The sequence below is a fragment of the Amphiprion ocellaris genome, chromosome 18 (assembly GCF_022539595.1).
Source record: "Amphiprion ocellaris isolate individual 3 ecotype Okinawa chromosome 18, ASM2253959v1, whole genome shotgun sequence".
In the NCBI taxonomy this organism is placed as follows: domain Eukaryota; kingdom Metazoa; phylum Chordata; class Actinopteri; family Pomacentridae; genus Amphiprion; species Amphiprion ocellaris.
This window is the reverse complement of record NC_072783.1, coordinates 31150677-31167592: the sequence shown is the minus strand read 5'-3', so window position 1 is coordinate 31167592 and position 16916 is coordinate 31150677. Positions and strand designations below refer to the sequence as shown.

The 16916-nt window shown below is 41.7% G+C and overlaps 1 protein-coding gene across 1 annotated transcript; it reads right to left on the bottom strand.

Moving 5' to 3' along the window:
* Positions 1-5862: 5862 nt before the first annotated feature.
* Positions 5863-15368, bottom strand: LOC111582240 (G-protein coupled receptor 26-like). The gene is made up of 3 exons (XM_023290824.3): positions 12296-15368; positions 11299-11412; positions 5863-9098 (listed from the first exon to the last, which is right to left on the bottom strand). Exons 1-3 carry the CDS (start codon positions 13027-13029, stop codon positions 8873-8875), a joined length of 1074 nt encoding a protein of 357 aa, XP_023146592.2. The 5' UTR covers positions 13030-15368; the 3' UTR covers positions 5863-8872.
* Between the last annotated feature and the right edge of the window lie 1548 nt (positions 15369-16916).

Below are 16916 nucleotides of genomic sequence, written 5' to 3'. Positions count from 1 at the left end.
ACCACAACTTAGCTGTAATGACGGTGGTTAATTTTAAGCATCATCTCATTTGAATCCAGTATTATGGTGAGATTGTATCTTGGGAGTGTCAGGGTAGAAAGACTCTAATTATCAGAGCTCTGCTGGGGCTTTTACAGATCACTGGCTTATTCTGACAACAACACTAGTCTTCCCACTCTCTGGCCAGCATGCAATTAGAGGAAGACCTCTACCTCTTATCTCATCCTCCAAAGGTTATTGAACGGAGGCTAGCACACCTGTCATCGTTTCAGAGCAGTGGAGCATAAGACATATGACAGTTTGCTAATATTGCAATACTTTCTGCAGCTCTATACCACAGTCGGTAACTTTTAATGTGAAACCGGAGAAGTGTACTGTGTAAGTAAGTCACGAAGGAGGAGGGGTGTTGAAATATTAGTGAATACAAATTACAGAGCACCCCAAAAAATATCACATTTTATAACTTCCAGCCAAGAAATAGCTTTAATTAAAAATAAAACCACTGATGCTGCAGATATTTGGGTGAAATCCAAAATACTGGGCAAAAAAGCAATCACCGAAGTCATCCTGGGTCAAGGTTTTTCGGAGCCTGAAACTTACGAATGCTGCATCAATGTTGACTTGGGTTCCAGGGGGACTTTGAGATTTGAGCCTTCAAAAACCAAGGCAGAAAGGCCTTATTCAGAGTTGAGAGAAGAAACTGACTTTGATCTGCAGCACCTGTGAATTCGCTCCTTTTAGATTTTGGTCTCTTTTTGCACCAAAGCCGTTTTAATATTAATAACATGGCTATCTTATCCTGTAGCGTAGAGATGCAGCTAATTGGATTAACAGTTCAAACAATGTCTGATAGAGAGATGTAGAAAATGCCTTCCAAAGCTAACTTATGATTATCCAGTAAATTAGTGTGTTGTTGTTGGAAAAGGCAGCATTACAAAGTGGTGATGTCCATTAAAATTAAGAGCTTGAAAGGCAAACTGATGACCAAACTTCCTCCATATGTACTGCAGAGAGTCCCTGTGAGTATCAGGTGGGTGTGAATCATGGTGGGATGGGCGGTTGTACAGTGTAGAGGGTGTGCATTGTAGCCACTGTGGCCTGCAGCTGTGGTACTGTGCAGATGTGTGGGAAAGACACAGGCACCGGCTGACCTTGCCAACAGTTGAAAGGCCAACGCTTCTTCAGAAGTCCGTCCAGCCTTTGAAGTGCCGGAGTGGCGGGCCTGGATATCACAGGAGCGAGTCGCCATGCAGCGTCGGTAAACCAGCTCTTAACCTCACTCCCCTCCGGTGCTCGGAGACAGATTAGACTCTCCGCGGCTTCAATGGACATCAACGACGACAAGCAGTTCAGCAAAGAAAAGAAGGGTGGTTGCAAAGTTTTTTAATTCCTGGCCTGAAATGTTAAATGCTGCGAGAATCTGTTAGGTGAACTGATCCTCGCTAGCAATGACAAAAAATGATTAACCTGGCTCGAGGAACAAAACAGGAGGCCACACACAGATCTAGAGTGGAATTAATTTCATAAACATTTGCGAAAATCCAAACCATGTGGCGTGTAAAGAGGTCACAGACCAGTGGTGTGTGAGACTTGTGTGGGAGGCTTCTGCCAGGAAGTCAAGGGAAAGAGGTTAGTGCTCAGTGAGACACTGCTTTTAAACCGAAGCAGCCCGAGCACAGATGTTGCAGGCTTAGGTAATGAGAAAACCCAACCCCACCCTCTTGCAGCCTCACACAGGACAGGAACACACAGCGGAGGGAGTGATCACACACAGCTGGTCCACTCAGAAGCTCTGGATTTAGCAAAACCTGACAGCGCTGTCACACTGGAGGTCTTGGAGATAATGTTTAATAGAGGAAAATAACTTAAAAATGGATACGAACATGTCATCTTTGTTTTGTAGAAAGGATACAGAAGCTGAAATACATTTAATTTCATGCTGCTGTTTGGACATTTTGTACCTGCTTGAAGGTGGTTCACCAAACTTAGAATGACAAAAGATGCAGCAAACTAACAGAAGAGACAGTAAAGCACAATGTACAGTTACTGTAAATACACAAAAGCATGATACAGTTAAGGCAGGGGGATTTAATGGTGTATATAAATATATATTAGTTGCAGATCTGTCACAGTAAGCAAACTTTGATCATTTGCACAAAAATCTAAATTGCTAAACGCCCATCCTCCGCCCTAACCTCCTCACCCCTCAGTCGCATTCATTTCAGTAATGATGTGCGACACCACTGATTTCCTTTGCAATCTGATACCGAGAAAACTCCAGACTGGTATCCCTGATGCCAATATGTATTGTGTGCAAAATCTTAATGTGTTCTGAAAAGGGAAATTAAAAAACTAAGCTCTACCAGTTTCATTTCCCATGCAGACTGTGAGCCGGCAAACCGTGGAGTTACACTCCACTCCACTGTATGCTAAATCTCATTCGGCTCTATGTATACAGGCTCTCAAGATGCACTGACAAATGTAGAGGATCAGAATAATCAACAGTTGACACAGGTTAGCTGCCTAGAATGCCATGTTATTCAAACTGAAATGAAAAAAAAATGCCAGTGAAATACACAAACAAATAAATAAATGCCGTAATCAGCATTTAAATGAGTGCATAATGTGCTAGCTGTCAGTCAAAACAAATGAGACGGGGTCAGCGAGCCTGAATCTACGGCCTACGTACTTCTAGTAAGATAAGGTTTGTTGCTTATAGTAAGAGGGAAATTATTTCAAATAGATACACGGCAGAATATGCACAGTATTGGCAGTAAAACAACCTGTTTTAGAGAATTGAGAGCCAATATCACTCACACTGATCTCACTGCAAGCTGAAAAGTTGGAGACCTGATCTTTATAAAGCTACATATTCTGTCATTTATTTCATTACTTATGTCATAACTGTGTTTATTCATTTTGCCACTTATATTAGTCTGAATAAAATGCCATCGCATAGATGTAAAAATGCAGGGAACTCCCATTGGATGAACATCAATACACAAGCAGGGCCCAGACAGACATGAATCACTTTCCCACAGTCGGGGATACACATCGTCATAGCTACATGTAGTCTCTCTTCCTGTCTGTGCTTAGATGCTGCCACAGCACTCAGTGATAGGAACCTGTCTTGTCCTCGCAGGACCTTTCTTCTTCCTCGCTTACTGGCTTCAGTGGCTCACACATATACACCGCCGTTCAAAGAAAGTGCAGTGTGAATTTTACGTTTCAAACCTTTTTTGTGTGACGGTGTGTTACAGCAATGCTAGCATGACAAACACAAGCATGAGTTAAATATCTATCAAAATTAAGAGTTAAGGTGAGGGTAACTAATGACAGGAAAAGTTCACCAGGTGACATCCTGACACCTTTGCAACATTTGCAGTCATTCTTCTTATTTATACAGTTGAAAGTAACCGGTGAAACAATATTAAATCATTACCTACACTGTAAAAAAAAAAAAAGGATTACCTTTTAAGTAATAATTTTTTTTAACAAGCTGGTCCCTTTTTTGGTAAATTATAGATAATAATTAGTAAAATCACAGAAAAAAGTCTTATTTACAAGTTAACCATAAAAAACAGGCCCAAAAGGGAATGGTGGTCCACATCAACTTTCTATTTATACAAATAGTATTTTATAGATTGTAATTAGTTAGGAAAGATAGCTAGATAGATAGCTAGATAGCTAGATAGATAGATAGATAGATAGATAGATAGATAGATAGATAGATAGATAGATAGATAGATAGATAGATAGATAGATAGATAGATAGATAGATAGATAGATAGATAGATGGCTAGATAGATGGCTAGATAGATGGCTAGATAGATAGATAGATAGATAGATAGATAGATAGATAGATAGATAGATAGATAGATAGATAGATAGATAGATAGATAGATAGATAGATAGATAGATAGAGGATGGAAGAATTGTAAATAATTTTAGCCGCAACAAATCCAATCACATAAGTCTGCTCCGAGGAAGTACAGGAGTGACGCTTTGCAGCAACAGCACAATGACAATGTGCATCGCACATGGCAGCATATGGGAGGGAAGCAGTAAGTGGAATAATATGCAGCACATGCTTTTTGCTTATTCATATAGGAAGCAGATTGCCAGGCTAAAAGCTCCGTCATAATTGTTACAAATTTACCTGAGCTGTCATCCAGGATGTTGAGGTTTTCGGAACTTGGATGAAACACAGAGCAGTATTCCTAAACAAGTTGTTGGAGTTGAAGGGCCATTTGAGTCTTTTGAACACTTTGATACTTCTCAGCAGAGAAATACCCGACAAACAACATTAATTCTTGGCTATGACTGGCTCTTCACACTCTCTATTTTTGTCAAGTGATGCTCTCCAAGTACCTGTCAAAAGGGATGTTATTCTAGTTTGTTTTACACCCATGATACTGCATGAATGTGTTATTTTGCATTCACACATTTAAAAAGGAATTTAACCTTCACCACTGCACCACTATATTACGTCACTTAAAAGCACTAGTGTAGGTTTAGACAGATTTCAGATGTGATGTTTCAGTGCGTTAAACCAAAGACTTTCACCACTCTAAAGTTATCCTCTTTTTGATTTGTGGTTCCAGGTGAAAGACAACAAACATTCCTCTCTTTTACAGACTGAGATGTCCACTTTTCACTTTGAGTTGTGGTTTATTTCTCACTCAGGGGGGTCAGTTGACCGAGTGGGTTGAAGCCAGCCATGATTATACCGGTCAGCGCCACCCACCTAGAGATAATCACTGGCTCCTGGGGTGGTAATCAGTGTAAGGAATCTCAGCCATTTACAGTCGAGGCCGTCTCAGTGAGCTGTTGATGTTGTTTCATTGCCACCTGCATTGTTGTGCAAACGGAAAAATAGCTTTCCCTCGAACTCGGGCTGATTGCGGGTGGAAACCCTCCGAAATTTCCAGCAGATACACAAAAGTCATGTAACCCTGGTCCAAACTGTCCCATTTTTTCCTGTTTCTGCAAAACACTGATGATGCAAAATGGTGAAAACAGATCGAAGACCTGATTATGGCACTGATTGCGCTGATTGCATCCATTGCAATCAGCCAAACCAGTGAAAAGCAAACCCCAGTGGCAGGCAGGCCACAGTTGGCGCACATCATCTCCAATTTCCGCAACTCCACAGTTAGAACTTTTCATCTCTGCTCAAAAAAAATCCAGTTTTCTATGCAGCTGAGGGCCTCCTAGATTATGTCCATGAACAATAGAAACTAAAACTCAGCTACAAGGACTTAGAAGATGTGTGAAGACCTCTTACCCATTTATCTTACAAAGAAACAGCTAAAAATGAAAATGGAACCCAGATTATCCAACAACATGTGGGTTGTGTTTCTGCAGTGCTTCAAAAACTGAGAACTTTTGTAGAGTCTACAGTTCACTTTAATCATCATGGTCAAAATCTAAAACCGTCATCTTCCTCATTTTCACCAACGTAACAGTTACAATCACCATTGAAACCAAATATTGTTGTGAACAGATGGAAACAGCCGTCATCGGCACCTGTCATCACATCAACACCACCACCATCATCATCATTTTGTCATCTCAGCGATCTTTAGCAGCAGCGGCGGCAACAGCATCGAGCTCCAGGTTTAATAAATTAGAAGGTACATTACAAAACATTTCAGGCAGTCAAGTCAGTCACCAACAAACAAAATGAGGTATAGTACACTCAACTCACTGCCACCTACCTGCAACAGTTAATTTTGCATTTGAAAAGCAGCACATTCTGTAAAACTGTAACTGATACAGTGTTATCAGAAATTACATGTATATATATATATATATATATATATATATATATATATATATATATATATATAAATACTTTTCACGTCGTCATTTATCTAAATCTGTCAACATACATTATTTAATGTTTAGTCATCAATAACAACAGCTTATGCGAAAACGTTGTGTGTGAGAACTAAAATCAGAACCAGGATCCAGAAATACAGAATCAGATTCTGAGTGATGCTAATGAACAAAACAGAATAAGGCAATGACTGATTCTGTGTATTATATCGAAGAGATCCGTATGCCACTGTGAAGGTAAAAACTCTGAAATCGTACAGAATTTAAGGCATCAGTTGTCTTGGAGTGTAATACAGTACTATGCAATGCATCATTTATCCAAGACAACAATTTCTCCTCTGTATAACCATAAAACCTTAAACTCATGGGTACAAATGAAAGCAAATACGTATCGGTTTGTAATTACATAAATACCTTACATGTATATTAATGTGGATTTTTTTTTTTACAAAATGAACTGCAGCTGCTAATATTTGGCTCACTGGGCATCGATGATAATTTTGGCACTGCTCTGTTTCACTGGATGTACAGTATAAATGCACTGTGTATCCAAAATCCCAGTGTAAATCACATATCCATGAATAAACCTCAGCAGTACTTTAATTTGTCTTCTGGACTAAGGTGTCTAAGCACTTCTATCTACAGTAAGTCAACTCTATAACAAGTGGAGCCCAGTAGAAACCCTCTGATACAAAGCTGCCTGTCTTCTGATACAGAAATAAACAACATAATGGGTACAACAATGGGCTAAAGGCTACTGCAGAAACAACGGGACGAAATGACTACACAGAATATCTATCAATTATGAGAGCAAAAAGGGGAATTTTATATGATCCGTCTCGTTAAAGATGTTAATTAATGGTTGCCAGGTAGCTTTCCTGCAAACACTGTTAGTGTCACTTTTTGTTTCCACGGAAACATTTCACTATGAAAATGGAGATTTATCTAAACAAACATTTCTTGTAGGCAAAGCTCCTCTGAAAGAAATTAATTAAAACGGGAGATAGAGCTAACAACAAGGCGTGTCTGTGTGTTCCTACTATTAAGGATTAGTCATCCTGATCTATAGCCAATCTACCGGTTTATATTGTTTCTACGTCCATATGAGGGGAATTAGACTGATTAAATACACAATCCCTGTATCCTTCATAATTTTCTGTAGCTGGTATAAATCTTAGACTTTGCTTGAGAATTTGGTAGAACAAAAAATAGTCAATGCACTGAAAGGGTGGCTGACAGAAAATTAAACTGCAACCTTTTTGAGTCAACAACAAATGCCCAAAATTCATCATTTCCAGCATCTCTGTGACTTCTATAATAACAAACCGAATATCTCCGTGTATTTACTGAGATTTTAGGGGTCAAACCAAGTAACTGTTGGATTGTGTTTACTTTCCAAGAAAAGGACTTTGATGAGTTTTTGAAGAGAGTTTAGTATTGTGTTGCCCTCAGCAGTCAACCCAATATTGTGGGAGACTTGCGGGTTATAGGTCTGTTCACATAATAAAGGTTATCGCTATTGCATCATTTCACGTCTTACACAATCATGTAACCAAGATCTGAAATGTTTAGCCTGTGTTCTGTGATTCCTTCAGGATGGTTTTCAACACAACCTATTGCTTAGTTCAGTTTGAGACAGGCCTTTATGAAAAAACCCACAAGTCACCTCAGAGGTAGAAACCTTTTGATAATAATATGATGTGTAATTTTGTATCTGCAATTAAATATTGCATTCTAGCCATATTCAGAAAATCTATTGTAGTCAAGTTTAACTGTACAAGTGATTGTAGTCATGCTAGTGTACAGCTAATGGCAATCCTGCTAAAAGTCCAAAAAAGAATTAATGATAGTAGAATTAGCATGTTCACTAGCTCAAACAGGTCAAAATAATGTTACGTGCTTTCTTTAAGGTGCCCTCAGCTATCACCATTACACATGCAGCATGTATTAGATGTATAGAAAAACAAAACAGAGACTTCGTCCTATAGCTTCACCCCTGACTCGAGCATAAATGCTTCCAGAGGTGCTTTGTTCTAAGATCGGTTTGTACCTTTGCATGGATGGCTGTCACTGCTATTAAATCCTACTGCTAAAGGAAAAAAGACATCACATATTTCTGATCTACTGGTCACTCGCGTGTGTGTGTGTGTGTGTGGGTACAAACCCAGAGAAGTACAGTTAATCATGCTCCACTTGACCAAGCAACCTGAGGGGCGAACGTCAGCCATGACAGCAAAGGCAGCCGGTTTGAAGGCTCGGTTTTCCTACTAAGACTCCTTCGAAATGGGTGTTAAAGCAAAAAATAACACATTTTCTTGCTATTTCCAGCTGAATCTACCAGAAAAAGTACTAAAATAGTGAAAGTACTCCAAGAATTTGCTTAATTTGGCCTTAAAAAAAAAACCTGAGCCGGACTGTGCAGCAGAACTCTCTGCTGTAATTTCATCTATAATACAATTAGGGGACTTGTAGTGTATCAAGTTTTGGTTAGGCTAGTTTTCAGTGCTACATACAGAATTTTCAACTAGTCACTTGCAAACACTTTGCACAGACTAAAACAGACATCCCACCGTGTTCTTAAAGATAAGATGAATATACAGTGTGATGTGAAAACAAACTGCAAAAATCAATATATAGTGAGCTGTATCTGACCGAAAGCTACCCTAGTTAAAATAATGAGGCTAGGAACTGGCTGTTCTTCCTGGGCAAGCACATCTGTCTCTCCAGTTGGATGTGAAATCTGCTCTTCTTTATTGTCCTCACAGCAAGTTCACCGCACTGATCTGCTGTTCTGGGCACTCGGTACACAAGCGCAGCGGTGCTCCTGTGCAGGGATTTGCCCTTGTGTGCAGCAACTCCTTGTATTTTTTCTTTTTTTTTTTTCTTTTTTGGCATGTCAGACAAAATTCAAGCAGACGTGAACGGGAACAACCAATATTTGTCCTCATCGGCGATAAATCAGGTTCACATTTCCCATGACGGGTTGCCAGGTCTACCTCTCAGACCGTATCCCATCAGCCCGTTCTCTCCGTCAGTCGGTCGGTATGCTGTTGACCTGGTTCTCCTGCCTGCGGCCCGACGCGTTCAGGGAGCTGCGCTTCAGCAGCCTGTTGATGATGTCAGTGCACGTCTTCTTGTACTGGTGCCGTAGCAGGGAGTACACGAAGGGGTCGCAGGCTGCCTTGCTGTAAGCCAAGCACTTGGAGACAATTCCCCAGTGAGGGTTGATAGGCACCGCTGGAAATAACTCCACGATCCTGCGGGCGGGCGGGCATAAAGAGAGGGGTGGTGAGCGGGAGACTGGCGGAAAGGCAAGTCAACATGCTGGAAAAGACATGCATGCCCTAAGCTTATTATGCAGAAATAGAAATACATTTGCAAGACTCCTTTTTTCTCATTTCGAGCAGGCTGCTTCTTTACCAATGCAGTTATGTAAAGATTCTATTTCTGTATTGATAGTCGTCTCATTAGGTACTTACTTGTTTATGGTTATTGTTTGCTATCATGCACAAGATAAAATGCAGATAAATGTCAAAGGAAACTACATGAAGAGTCTCGACCTCTTTCACTGATGTATTTTCAGCCAGAGAGAACAAAGACAGACACACTGGAAGAATAAAACTGATCTGTTTCAGCAGTAATGAGTATTTACAACTATAAAACACTGAAGGCTAAGCAGGCAAGGACAAACAGTGTAGTCTTCCAGCAGTCTGGGTGAAAAAAAAAAACTAATTTGTGCTTAAAATACTATTTATTTGATTTAAAGGTGCACCTAATGAGCTTTATAGGCTGCATCTCAACTTGTCAGACTCAAAGACACACAATTGGTGCTAACTCATGTTGAATTTCTTGTTTACTTTCACACTAATTTTTGTCAAGTGTAAAAATTACTCGGCTGTCATAAAAGGTGCAAAGAAGACTGTTGATCCTCTCCTATCGCACTCTGTATGATTACTCTGTCCACAGCTCCGTCAGCACATTAACACCGGCCTCGCATGGGCCAGTAGCCATCAGTGACATTTGCTCACACACTCCACGAAAACAGTGAACAGCAGGTTAAGTCAGCTGCCACACAGTCGCACACAGCTTCTACAATACACACTCGGACATCAAATGAGCACCAGAGAGGCAGTGGAGGAGCTTTTAGTGTAATATATTCAGATTTTAATTAGTACGCTGCCATTTGTGGGATGAGAGCAGCACGACTGGCCCCGTAATGGTCATTCATTACCCACAGCGTCCTGATAACACAACAAACCGTCAGAGCCTGTTGTCTGAGCGGAGAGCACTCACTGTCAAAGTCTCCGGTCAATTATTGATGTCATTTCATTTCAACGATTTCAGATTTTAACTGAAGATTGGCTGTTTAGAGGATAAAATTCTGTCAACAAAATCTTCACCTCACGCACCCTAACTTTTTACTGGCACATGTAAATTATACACAGGTTTTAAGGGTTCTCATTTACAGAACCTTTATTATATCCAGCTCAAATTATGTTTTAAATTACATAAGAGAAACCACATTCTAACTGTATGCAAAATTTCACAGTAATCTTCATAATATCTTATTTTTTTCAGTTAAAAACATGAACTGGACCTACTTAAGCGTATTAGACTGACAGAAAACGACACAATACTTGTCATATTGGATGTCAGTCAAGCTTTACAAGGCAACTGCCAGTAAAACCAGGCAGGAAAATGTGTTTTTCCAAAATTATTTTTTGTTTTATGAGGTGTTCCTGGAGCTGGTTCACTTGAGAGCAGCTTCTCTGTTTCATGTGTATCACAGAATCACAGGAGGACTAGCGTCAATCAACAAAAAAATAATGATTTGAAATGAGTAGTTTTACTTTTTATTCTGGCTGTTTAGAGTGGGCTTTATTTTCTCGCCTTTCATGTGGTATCAGTAAGTTTGAAGCACTTTTTTGGCATGCAGCCATGCAGATGCTGGTTTTATTGTGTTTAGGGTTCGAGATGAGCCTGCCTGTCTCTTCTGCTCCCAGCAGCATATAAAACAGGTGAATGGAATTTCAACAGCATCTTCCTCCAAAAAACACCATCCAGAGTTTCCTTTCTCTCTCTGCACATTCTATTTTTTACATTTTCATGCCATTTGCATAATTTTTTAGCTTCTTGCATGTCAACACACACATCACAGCGTGTCCTTCTCATGCCAGGCCACATTAGACACCCTCTCTTTGTCCAGTGATTGATGCGACGGGATTCTAACAAACTGGGATGCACCCGGCGAACTTGAGGGAGAAAAGTGCTCATGCAGCAGCAGCAGCAGCAGCAGCAGAGCAGAGGCATATTACTTATCACAAGGTCAGCCAATCTCATCTTCCAACTCTGGCCAGTGTCGAGGAGGAAGGAGGGGAGAGGAGAAGGGGAGGTACGTGGGTGAGGGTCACCACAGTGCCATGCAAGCCGCCGTTATTGTTTGCCAGCAGGCCTCACCTTGTGATCACGTAGGGAGCGAAGCAGAGCATGAAGGTGCCGATGAAGGTGCTGATCTTCCTCGTCGCTCTCTGCCGTCGCCTCTTCTGCTCTTCTAGACAACGCTGACGGACGCTGGGGGGGCAGACAGTTCAGCTGGTGTTTAAATTAGTTATTAGGAAGGACCACAAAGTATCTCATAAATCACAGCAGGAAGTGGGTGCAGCTCTGTTTCATTTGTGGTGTGAAGGGGTTAAACACAGGAGGAGCCAGCAGGGGCTGAGCTGAGGTAAAATAACTGAGGACAAACTGAGGATTCCCACTTTCTGTGTGGGTGTGACTGTGTGTGTGTGGACCTGAATGCACTACGGCTGTCGTGACACACTGATTTAAGTAATATTTTACGAAACGGGGGTCATCAGTGTCGATAATGACAAGCAGGATTTAGAATAGCAGCACCTCAGCTGTGATCTACAGCCGGCTGTGTAACCAACTGATTGATCTTTCTCACACACACACACACACACACACACACACACACACACACACACACACACACACACACACACACACACACACACACACACACACCCTCTCTCTTTCTCTCTCACACACAGACACTCTATGTCCATTTCAGCTCTACTATATGGAGGCAGAGTAAATCAATCTCTGCGGATGACATTTCAATAGAATTAGATTTTGCATCCCCTCCCAGGACTCAATTCAAATGTCAATGCAAAGATGGCAAAGCATCATTAAGTGCAATGTTCTGTTCTGAGCACAGAAACACAACAGTGCCATTTACAGCCTCACAATCAATATGAACGGGACTGATGGCACCAAGTACACTAACTGCTCCAAGGAAGTGCTGATTTGGACAGTTTGTTCTTTTTTCTAAATGCTCCATTCTAGCTGATAATCTGAAAATTGCTCTCCAAATGTGATTCTACACAGCAGATTGTCAGGATATAGGATACAAAGCAGTAACAGAATAGAAAAACAGCTTAAAAGAGCTCACCTGGGGTGTATGTCCACCAGCAGCACCAAAGTTTGCATTGTAATAACGTCGATCCTCTTGCAGTGAAACCTAGCCACTTTAAGGACTTTGAGGTATGTGACACACAACACTATAAAAGACAGCAGGAAGGTGAAGGAGTGGAAAAAGACGGTGAAGATAACAAACTGGGTCCGGCTGCTCGCCCTCGGGTTGGACAGGGTGCAGGACGCGTAAAGCCGGTGGTATCCCACCCAGGAGAGGCAGGTGGCCACCGTGGAGAAGGACATGGAGTGCGCCCACGTGTAGCCGAGCACAAAAGCCGCGTCCTTGTGGCGCATTTTGGAGTGGTACCTCAGGGGGAACACCACCGCGATCCACCTGTCGATGCTCAGAGCTGCCATGCTCAGCATCGAGTTGGTGGACAGGAAGGTCTCCAGGAAGCCCACGATCTGACAGAAGCCGTCTCCGCCCGGCTGAGCCTTGCTGACGAGTCCCACCAAAGTGAGCGGCATGTTGGAGACGGTCAGCAACAAGTTGCAGAAGGTGAGGTTGAGGTTGAACAGACCGGGCACCTGCTTGCGGATCTCCGGGTTGTACAGAAAGCAGATCAGCACCAGGATGTTGGACAGCAACGACACTATGATAATCACAACCACCAACACAGAGAGAATTACCTCCGCAGTGTCCATCCTGTGCGCCCCCCGAAACTCACTTCTCACTTTTTTGTGCGCATATCCAGCCTTGTTTTGCTGCATTAATCACCCATAACCGTGTCCATGCATCCCCAGATCTCTCCAACCGGTGGAGATCCCCCTCGTCTTCTTCTTCTTCTTCTTCTTCTTCTCCCCACTACATTGTCACTGCACAGCGAAGATGGATCAGCTGGATTCCGGCATGATAAGAAGTATGTTTGTTGGGGGTAGAATGAACGAGCTGCCCAAGCTTTTTCCCCCTTTAAACTACACGAAACAAGCTATCATGCCAAAGCTGCTCTAGTCTGGCACTGCGTGTTGCAGAGGGGTTTTGTCGTCCTGTGATGCGCTCTCGAGGCATCACCCCTCCGCGCACACCGCACAGTGTGTGGGCTACTTGATCTCTCCCCCGTCTCCTCTGAGGAAACAGTAAAAGACAGAACAAGAGTTGAACAGGGATTCTTGGAAGGAAAAAAGATTGCACTGATTCCCCCAGAGCATCATTCAATCACTGCTGAGATATTTTGAAGCAAATTTGACATCAAATTACACATCTGTTGTGCGTAAAATGAATATTTTTGACAAAGGACAGTTTTTACAATGAATTAATAAGCATTACATACACATTACATTATGCCACAATTGCCTTTTTCTTTCCCACAGACTCTCCTTTGTGTTTATTGTCAAGCAGAACATACTCAGATGAAGAAAACTGTCACAAACTACACAAAAGAGCAAACACAATAGCCAGAATAAAGCATGGATTTCCAGATTTTTATTGCACTCTGGCTCATGTAATGAAACCTTATTTTTGGACTCAAACTGACTCATGTTTTGGTGGTTTCATCCTCACATCCCAGCAGCATCTCCTCTTTATCTTCACTCATTACATCTGCTTCATCAAATTGATAAGGAGCAACATCTTCCCTTCTTCACCCTCCCTCCCCCTGGATAAGCTGGATAACGCCTCCACACTCTGCTGCCCCTCTGGACTTCAGCGTGGAGAATTATTTTTTTTCCTCTGAAGCGTGGGACTCATCTGAGTGTGTGCTGCGGCACGTGAGCCACTGAAGGCACTGGAGCGGGGTGAGGTAGTGGTTGTGGCTGCAATAAGGGGGGAGGTAAAGGGAGAGGGAGGGAAGGATGGAGGGAGTCAGAGTGTGTGGGCGGAAAGAGTTATTGTTACTGCAACACACACACACATGGTGTTTGACTGAGGAGATGGGATGCTATGCAGGCCACACTGTGTCCTCTTCCTTCTCTCCTGGGTGGCAAAAGGTGAAGAGACTCAGGAGGGGAGAGAAAAAGGGGTGATATTCTCCCTGAAAATGAGGCTTGTTAAAATCCCTTCCTGTAATGGTGTCTGTGGAGTATCGGGGTTGATATTTGATGCAAAGAGAAAGCAGCTGCGGGGGAAAGGACAGACAACCCTGCCAGCTGCCCGGTGTTATTTCGCTGAAACACAGCTCCATCTTGGTCCAGAGTGAGACTCTGGGCTTTGGCGGATGCATTTCCAGCACCGCATGTTTAACATGTGATGGGCCCTTTGGTGAAAGGCACACTGGAGTGCTGTCATGCAAGCTCTTGTGCAGCTCTCTCCCGTCAGTTCAGAAGCCTTATCAGCACAGAACCACCAGTTGATGTCAGGCGCAAGTGTGGCTTTTTGTAGACATGACTTTAATTATTCTTTTCATAATTAAATGCCAGCTCCACCGACCACAATGTGTGTGGAAAAAAAAGAACAAAATGCTCCTAAAAATATAGCTCGGAGGGGGACTGGGTAATACAAATGGATAACAAGATAGTCATTTTCATGAATATTTGAATATAAATTTTGTTTAAAAGCGAGATGTTTTTGATTGGGAATTGAGGTTTTTGCTGAAGGTGTATTAGTCAGAACAAAACCACAGTAACAGTCCCACTGAGCAGCATGCCACATTAGACAGATGTGCATGGAAATCGCTTTAGATAGAGATGCTGTTTTCACAAATGCTACATTTTCTCTTTAAATTCACCTGAAAGAAGCTTCAGTTGAGAAAAGCATTACGTCTATGCAGATCCATGTAGATTTGCAGTGGACATGTGGGTTTGTACACCTTCTAGCCTCAGGTTATACCACCTTGAATGAATACAGCACAGCACCTCTTTTGTTAGCAGATTAACCAACACCAGATAGACTCAAAAACATTAAGGACTGAATTAAATTTTATGAAATATTACCGAGATCAGTTCAGGTAAAACCCATGATACTATACTGATGTTCTCCAATGCAAAACATTGATGAGTTGGAGAAGAATTTATATGTAAATCATGCAAATCAGCAGGTTTTACAGTGTATTTGCAACCAATAATAACATTTTGGGGAACAACTAATGAATTTGTTCTCATTAAAGAATTTGAAAATAGTCAAATATAACCATCAAGGTTTGCTACAATCCAACATGATATATTTAAAAATCTTTTGCCCAATTAACCTAAAAAATAATATTAAGATATAAAATAGTACATCTAAACATTCAAGAGGCTACAAAAATTGAATATTTATCACCTTTTCTTCATAAATAACACATATTCATTTAATTCAATTACTGACTAATATAGTTGAGTTGTTTCATGCTCCTAATTAGGTTAATTATCTTGTTTTGTACATGTTTCCTTAGAAAACTTCATTTTAATCATCACTACCAAAAAAAAAAATCACTCTTATTTCTCCCACAGGCAGTGGAAAGGGTGGGCCTCTGGCTAAATCGTATTCCAAGTGGAAAACTCCCATCATTGTCATTATTGATTATCTCCCATCCTCTTTTCAAAGATGGACGATGAATCATGTAAAATCTCAATTTTGTGGGGTGAATCCGTCATGTTTACCGTGGCTGAGACAACATCTCAAGTCTGCAGATCTGCGCTTTGAAGATAATACCTCTTGTCAGAAGATTTAACAAGTGCAGGACTTGACGGTGAGAGGCGGTAGGATGAGAGAGAGCCTGCAGCACTCCTCCTTTACGCTGTGATAGTGTGGGTTTGAATTCACTGCCAGTTCCAATTCCACACTCGACTTCCCTCTGATTGGCAGGCCAGGCGTAAATTTAAAACCTAGATGTATGCTTTAGCTGCTACGTTTTGCCCTCACTCGTCTGAATATAGGCTTGTCACTTATATTTTCAACACATCTCAGCATAGTGACGCAGGGATTCTATGCTGAGTTGCTTTAGAGAAAAGTTGGGAAATTTGTTGCAAGTGTGACACATGGAAAAAAAAAGTTGTACAACTCAGACTGCATTATGTAACTCGGAGGAGATCAGACATACTGGTATGAGCAGCACAGCAGCAGTCTTACGGCTCATGGAGGTTTCTCAGGTGAAGACAGGAGGGACAGACAAAGGAGCTTTATACAAACAGAGTGAAATGCCAACCTGCAAGTAAGGAGGGAAGGTGTTGACTCTGCTAACAATAATGCTGAGAGGCCAGTTTCCTGTTACTCCTGACTTAGTCATCGCCGCTGCAACCAGTTGATGTCGAGCAGAGCTTGTAGGCCTGTGAGCCTGCACATATGTTAAAACACACAGGGCCAAAGTAGTCATCCAAAGCAGCGGTGAGTCAGCGTGTGAGGGCGGTATTACAGTTTTGAAAGCTTAAATGATAACATATTGTGAAAAAGTTTAGCTCCGATATTGGATCTGTGGAGTTGCTGAATGGGTCCACATTAGGATATACAAGTATCTGCTTTCCTGTGTATTCTGCTTTCTACAATAATGGAAATGGGAAAAGAGGTAGCGTAGCTCTGTCAAAATGTAATAAAATGTGCCTACCTGCACCTCTAAAGATCTCATCTTGCTTTAAACTGTGCAAACAACAATGTTTTTTTGAATAACCAAATCGGCATTTTACCTGGTTAGGTACTTCTTGGTCCAGACATGTAACTTTCTAGGGTTTGCACTGACTGCCAAGAG

What these genes read in the sequence shown, in the direction of transcription:
- LOC111582240 (XM_023290824.3), bottom strand. Translation starts at nt 13,029, where the DNA reads ATGCAGCAAAACAAGGCTGGATATGCGCACAAAAAAGTGAGAAGTGAG. An exon ending in CTGGTGGACATACACCCCAG is followed by an intron (nt 11,413 to 12,295) that starts GTGAGCTCTTTT and finishes CTGCCCCCCCAG; the next exon opens with CGTCCGTCAGCGTTGTCTAG. An exon ending in GCTCCCTACGTGATCACAAG is followed by an intron (nt 9,099 to 11,298) that starts GTGAGGCCTGCT and finishes GCCCGCCCGCAG; the next exon opens with GATCGTGGAGTTATTTCCAG.